Below are 7500 nucleotides of genomic sequence, written 5' to 3'. Positions count from 1 at the left end.
ATCCTGCTCTCATGGTAACCACACTTTTAAGTTTCAGTTCCCGTCCCCTTCATATGCCGGTTATAAGTTTGTGTCAAACTCTTTGGTCAAACAGATTGATGGGGAGGGTCTTTGAAAGGGTGTGGTGACTTCAAAGTTAACTTTGGGAGTGTGATAATTTATGAATTCTTTCTGTAAGTTGTATTAGATCTATCCAGACACAAATTGAGAATTGTGAAAATACTGTTATTAATCAATGATACTGTTTAAATCAGGCCAGCAGAAAAACAAGAACAAAAATCAAAATTACAACCAATCAAATAACAACAGAACTCACACAAAGAAACACACGTTTACTAACTGTTCCTACTCTGAATTTTCTTTTTGAATGTGTACAGGCCAGAGGACTAGGATAAACATATGAAGATTACTGATCATAACAGAAATGCACTGGAAAACAAACAAATAAATGCATATGTCAATCAATGCTTTGTGTATGTTGATATGATTCTGTTCATTCATTCATGCATTGATCAGTTTGCAGTTTTGTAAAATGAATAAGATACGTGTGTGTGAGAGTGTGTGTGCGTGTGTTTGCGTATACTATAATGGTATGGTATGGTTCAATTCTTTGTCACAGCAGACTTCTCTATGTGATATTTGGGCTGCTCTCCAAAGTGAGAATGCGTTGCTGCAGTGCAGCACAACCCATAATGTGTGTGTGAGTTTGGTGTATGGGTGCATGCATGTGTATGAGTTTAATTTATGCCAATCATTTTCATGTAGAAATTCATGACATGAAACCTAAGAATGTAAGATCAATTATGAAAAAGAAACACAAACTTCAACATATGATGCAAAATCAGCAATTCAAAATTATAAGATAAGATAAACTAATAAGATAAGAAAAGATATAACTTTATTGTCTGTAAATGCACATAAATTTGTCTTTTGGTGCAAGTACATGTGACATTAAACATCTAAAGTACAATCACTTTTAGATCATGAACATTCATGAAAATATGCAACACAAACAAGTTGAATAACTTAATAAATTTGATATTGTATCGGCAAGAAAAAACAATTGTCTTTATAAGTAACACTGAAATATAGGTAAGCTAAACATGTGTACAGCACAATCACTGAAAAACATTTTTGAATACAATCTAGCATAACAATAGCTTTATTAATAAAATCAACGTAGACTGCATCAGAAAACATGTCCTATGGTAACAATACTAATAATAGACAGTACTTATATTACACAAACTCCCCGTGTAATGGACTCTAAGCGCCTTACATGCACTGATGAAACAACACATACAATAACGCATAACAACATACTTGTGCACACGAAAAAACATGCATACGTATGTGCATCTACACTCCAAAACAATACATCAAATATATATAATAAACTAAATGAAATAAACATCCTAAATAACATAAAGTTGTTGTTGTTTTTTTAATTTTTTTTAAAATTTTTATTTTTTTAAATTGTCACTGTTGTTGTGAGTGTGACTGTCAGTGTTTCTGGTCGATCTCAGTGAAGTCAAGTTAAACGATCGAGGTACTCGAACATTTTTATTTATTTTTTTATATATATAGTTAAAGCAAGTTTTCAGTTTGTTTGTTTTGTTTTTCTGATCATTCCACTCACTAACCTTAGATTATGAAAAAAAGTCATGCATACTTACAAGACGAACAGAAGAGGTTGCTGAACCTGTTACAGATGCTGGTCGTCTGCTTCGAACCGTCGAAATGTGTCTGCTTTGGATTCACCGGAAACCGAATGATGTTCGAAAGGTAGTTTACTCTGTATTTCTAGGATCTGTAGAGGGTGTCAAGAAGCGGCTTTTCATTGTTGCATTAAATCAGCTTGTTTAATGACTATCTTTTAAGTTATCAGACATAAGCTAACTTCAAAATTTAAGACAATATTCAACTGGCGAGAATTCTGACGGCTAGAAGCTTATATATATATATAGCAACCCTTTATTAGGCCTCTAAATGGAAACTATTGCAGCGCCATCACATGACGTAAACAAAAAGTCCTGGATTGATTACGCCATTACCAGCGCATTTGTAAACAGTGTGAGCTTTGAGGCAGAGGAAGAGTTGAAAGAGAAAGGTTTAATATAAGAAATACTGTTCCAGAAAGGTGTTGACAGCGATGGGCTGTATCGTGGGCACGGTAAGTAAAATAGTCTAAACCCAAAACGGACTAGAATCATTACACAAATTTATTTATTTGTTCATACTGGTGTCACTTCCATGATTGTCACAAACTCTACACTGAAATGACATCAGTTCATATGACACTGACCAGTTTGTGTCATGATTATCACAAACTTACACTAAAATGACATCAGTTCATATGACACTGACCAGTTTGTGTCATTCACAGTTACGGTTTCTGATCGACACCCAGTTTCAGTGAAGACCACGTTCAGTTTTAAGAAGGGTTTGACAGCGTTTTTCAAACTGAGAAGGATATTTTTTTAGGCGGACAGTCGCAACTTGTTTCAGGTTCAGGATAGGGGCTAATGTCAAGCATCGCAGCCTTTCGGTTTTTACGCCGCGTCGGTTTTCGTTATTTTGTTGGACAGGCTCATCATTCTGCATGTCAGACATTCTTTCCTTCATAATATGGTTTGCGGAATTATAGTATCAATGCGGAAATAGAGTATCAATGCGGAAATATATCTGAAAGAAGAGTTTTGGGTGTACTGCTCTTTGTCTGCTCGACAAGAATTTGTGTAGCAGATTCATTGACAAGTCGATGTTGGCTGCCCATCCAAAAGAAGAAGAAATTAGACCTATTATTATGTTGTACTTTTGTATTCATATATTTTGATTTATATCTTCTTCATCTTTTTTTGGTTACACAACCAACATCGACTTGCCAATGAGTCAGAGTGAATGACTGTTGTGGTTCATGCATGCTGGGTATTTTCGTGTCTCCATAACCCCCTGTGCGTATACACACAAAGGGGTTCAGGCACTTGTTGGTCTGCACATATGTTGACCAGGGAGATCGGAAAAATCTCCACTGTTGACCCACCTGGCGCTGTTACGGTGATTTGAACCCGGGACCCACAGGTTGAAAGTCCAACGGTTAAACCACTTAGCTATTGCGCCCGTCTATATCCATGCAGAGTTGCAAAACCTTAATTTCTAAACACGGTTGAATATTTATCAAGAAGATCCAGTGGAGACTAACCAATGATCTGTAACCATCAGGTTTTATTTGGTTTTATTTTGTCCATGATTGACACTGTTTCTTGCTCCTTAAAAGTAAATTGTAAAACAAGTAGTTCCTTTGAAAACTGTGGAAAAGTGGCCCCACAGAGACAGACAGATAAACAGACAGACATACAGACACACACACAGACACACACAGATACATGCACGCATGCACGCACTGTAGTTGACTCTTTACTACTGCACCACCATCACACCACCACCGTTGTAAAGATCAGAGATAACTTAAGCATAACTTGAATGCAGTCTGTGTCCACTGATTACAGAGCAGTTTGAACATTACAGTATACACATGGCTGATGAAGTTTTAATCTTTTATGGATCTAAATGTCACCAGCTGAAAGTCACTGAGGAAAAAGAACCATCATTGGATCCTGTTTATGAGCAGAAGATTCCCGAGAATGTTGTATTATCACCATTGCTTGGAAGCGAAATTCAAGATATATTGTAAAATTGTATATATATATATATATATATATATATATATATATATATATATATATATATAATAAAAGAGTAGCTTGTAGTTGAATCAACATTATGAATGTTTATTACTTTAAGATAATCATGACAGCATAACTCCATAAGTTTAAAACACCAGACTATCATGAGATCGTGAGTATTGACAAAGCAGATGATTATGTAATTGTCCTTTATTTGCTGTATTTAAAAAAAACAAAACAAAAAAAACTTGTACATTAAAAAAAATATCATATATTTGTAACTGTTTTGCATTGCAGTTGGCATGCTGCTGTGGAAGTGCAGCATGCAGCCTTTGCTGCGCAGCATGCCCGTCATGCAAGAACTCGACAGCAGCGCGCATCGGCTACTCTTTGATGTTGTTTATGGGCACAATAGTTGCCAGCATCATGCTGATTCCAGACATTCGAACGGAGCTGGACAAGGTAAATATATCCATGGAAAAGTTGTATGGAAAAAGAAAAAGAAAAAACTAAAAGAGGGAAAGACACAAAGAGAGAATAGAACAAGGAATATTTGGGAGGAGTGGGGAAGGGGGGGACAGTACATAAAAAGTACAAACATGAATTGGAAGTAATGTAAATAGTGCTTGTGTTGGAAATCATGTAAATAGTGCTTACTGCTTGTGTATGCACATGCTTTCACACACACTTGTATGTACCCCCCCCCCCCCACCAACCCTCCAACCCCCTCCTTTCTCCCCTCACACAAACACACACACACACACACACACACACACACACACACACACACACACACAAAATATGCACATCCACATACATCACCACCCTCCCCTCCTTTGTACACAAACACATACAGAGAGCATATAATTGTATAATATATATGCTCACTTGTACATCACATATTACATATAAGCGGTTCATGACTTGGTCTAGAGTTTAGATTTAATGGTTGGCTGGTTGTACCTGTGTCAGTATATGTGTGTTTTGAAACAGGAAACAATAACAAAATAAAAACCCCACCCAAATTGTTCATTGAATCAGTGTTATCTTCTGACACTCTAAAACTGGAGACAGGAAAGATCTGCTTGCATTTATTACTCTGTGTGTGTGTGTGTGTGTGTGTGTGTTCAGATTCCAGGGCTGTGTAAGGACTTTGTGGACATAAAAGTGTACAACACCGCTATCTTGAAGAAAGAGCAATGTGACAGCGTGGTGGGTTTCCTGGCTGTGTACCGTGTGTGCTTTGCCATGGCCGCCTTCTTCACTCTCTTTGCCATCATCATGATCAAAGTCAGCTCCTCAAAGGATCCACGCTCGAAGCTACAGAATGGGTAAGAAAAGTTAGGAACTTGAAGGTTCAGTGAGGGTGTGAGGGAGTCAGAAGTGAGTCTTATAGTATACCAAGGGTTCAGCAGATACAAAATGGGTAAGAAAATTGACTTGAAGGTTTAGTCAAGATGTGGGAGTTAGAAGTCTTCAGCCAGTGGCTCAGCAGATACACTAAAATAATAGTAGACATGGATATTTACTGAAGGTGTGAGAGAGTTAGAAATTAACACAGGAGGAAGGTGGCAGAATGGTTAAGACGCTCATCTGCCAATACAGAGTCTGTGAGGGTCTGGGTTCGAATCCAGCTCTCGCCCTTTTTCTCAAGTTCGACTGGAAAATTGGGCTGAGCATCTAGTCGTTCGGGTGAGACAATAAGCCAAGGTCTCGTGGGCAGCACACACTTGGCATACTGGAAAAGAACCCAGGGCAATGAGAGTGTTGTCCTCTGACAACATTCTGGAGAAGAAACCCACTCTGATAGGTAGACAAATAATTTTATATGTATGCACTCAGGGCCTGATTAAGTGTGTTGAGTTATGCCGCTGGTCAGGCATCTGCCTAGCAGATGTGGTGTAGTGTATGTGTAGATTTGTCTGAATGCAGTGATGCCTCCTTGAGAAACTGAAACTGGAAATTTCCTTTTTCACCATGGGCGCAGCAGATGCAGAATGGTCGAGAAAAATGAAGGACTCAAGGGTTTAATCAAGGTATGGGAGAGTTAGAACTTGCCTCTTTTACCAGTGGCGCAGCACACACATTATGGGTAAGACAACTGAGGAATTGAAAGTTTGGTCAAGGTGTAGGAGAGTTCTAACTTAACCGCTGGCTCCATAGTAGTTTAGAAATTGAATAGTTGGTAGCAGTGATGGTTTTAGTTACAGTAGGAGCAACAGGGTTTAAAAAGTGAATGGTCAGAGAAGAAGAATAGGTGTTTATTTTATGTCTTTCTTGTTTCCTTACAATTGAAACTGTTATTTCTCTGTGTGTGTGTGTGTGTGTGTGTGTGTGTGTGTGTGTGTGTGTGTGACAATACAGTTAATTATCTTTGATGCTCATGCTTTATATATATATATATATATATATATATATATATATATATATATGTATATATATATAATATTTTAGTTAAAGGTGTTTGTATTGTTTTTTGATGATTTCTGTTTTTAAAAAAAAAAGTCCGTGTTAAAATACACTTTTAATTACACATACTTGCGGGCTTTGTTGATTGTCACCAATAGAATTGGGTATGTTTCAGCTTTTGGGCACTGAAAGTTCTGGCTATGATTGGACTCTGCGTGGGTGCTTTCTTCATTCCACGTGGCGCTTTTGGCGAGGGTGAGTGGACTACTGTAATATTAAACTGCTGTAGATCTATTAGCGTTACGTATTTCTATAGAGGCTTGTACTGTAGACCACACAAGTGTTCATTTGCATGCAAGGATGGACATGCATACACTTGCACTAGGCATGCACCTGAACTGAGATACCTGAAGATACAGACGGGCCTGCTGAGACAAAATATCAGACCAAACGTGTATCAGTCTGTAGCATCCACTACATGTCATAACTCATACTGAACGAAATCTGTATCAAGCAACACGAAGATAGAAGAGTGATGGTATGATTGGCAATGAGTGATGTTTGAACAAAACTGCAGCTGTTACAGTAATGCTACGGTAAGAGTCCTCCACATTAACCTGCCATGAATAACAGAACTTTTGGCAGACATTAACAAAGTGCCGTAGCAGAATGGTTTATGAAACATCCAGTGAATGCTGATAGATTCTTTGAAGAAATAAACTTGACTGTGTTACTGATGTGTGTCTTTTCTTCCTTGCTTTCCCCTGCAGACGACCCATTTGTTAGGGTTAGGAAAAAATCACAAAAAATACAAAACACAAAGTAACTGAATGAAACTCTCCCTGTACTTGACCCACTGACCCCTCTTCAAATGTCGTGTGTATGCCTACCTCCCTCCCTTTCTTCACAACCCTCAGAAGCTGAGCCACTTTCAGTACCTTCTTGCTGGTAGCTTTCTTCACTGCAGATACTTTATTCAACGTCTTCATCATCCTCATCGATGTCGAAACCTTCAGTTTGAAGCATTTCAATCACTTCAGCAGCAGTAAAAAGCCGCTGTCATGATCTAGTTTGCTTAAAAAATTTCCACTTGTATCGCCTGCGATGCCATTTTTGGTATGTATGCAGATTAGCTTGTCATGTGGGGTACCAAAGTCAACAGCTGGCCAGCGAGTGTATAGTCATGGAAACCTCACAAAGAAACTTTCCATTTGACCTTGACATGTTCGCAATGCCCGGTGTAGCTTCGATTTTTATGCTACCGCATGAGGAAAACATCAACAAATTTTTGATTGTTGAAACCGTTATAGTGTTCTGTCGTCCAGAACGTCAGGAACGCTGTAGTGTTCCATTGTCCGGAGTGAGTTTAAAGAATATATATCGGGGGAGTTTCAGGGAACAAGAG

At 38.2% G+C, this 7500-nt stretch overlaps 1 protein-coding gene and 1 long non-coding RNA gene across 5 annotated transcripts in view; one reads left to right on the top strand and one right to left on the bottom strand.

Annotated features, from left to right (window-relative positions):
• Positions 1-1765, bottom strand: part of LOC143291149 (uncharacterized) — a 35495-nt gene extending 33730 nt beyond the window's left edge. Inside the window, exon 1 of one of the 2 annotated variants that reach the window (XR_013056476.1) lies at positions 1677-1765. This is a non-coding gene — a long non-coding RNA (uncharacterized LOC143291149). The remainder of the gene's footprint in view (positions 1-1676) is intronic. The other variant, XR_013056477.1, reaches the window with a different exon arrangement.
• Positions 1766-2036: 271 nt separating this feature from the next.
• Positions 2037-7500, top strand: part of LOC143291148 (putative serine incorporator) — a 31648-nt gene continuing 26184 nt past the window's right edge. For all 3 annotated transcript variants that reach the window (XM_076600826.1, XM_076600825.1, XM_076600828.1), the window contains exons 1-4: positions 2037-2173; positions 3984-4148; positions 4818-5017; positions 6271-6350. In XM_076600826.1, coding sequence (XP_076456941.1) covers positions 2153-2173; positions 3984-4148; positions 4818-5017; positions 6271-6350 — 466 coding nt within the window. In that variant the 5' untranslated portion in view covers positions 2037-2152. The remainder of the gene's footprint in view (positions 2174-3983; positions 4149-4817; positions 5018-6270; positions 6351-7500) is intronic.

Source organism: Babylonia areolata, chromosome 16 (assembly GCF_041734735.1).
Source record: "Babylonia areolata isolate BAREFJ2019XMU chromosome 16, ASM4173473v1, whole genome shotgun sequence".
NCBI lineage: Eukaryota > Metazoa > Mollusca > Gastropoda > Neogastropoda > Buccinidae > Babylonia > Babylonia areolata.
Note: the sequence above shows the minus strand (reverse complement) of the source record. Positions and strands in the feature narration are given on the sequence as shown.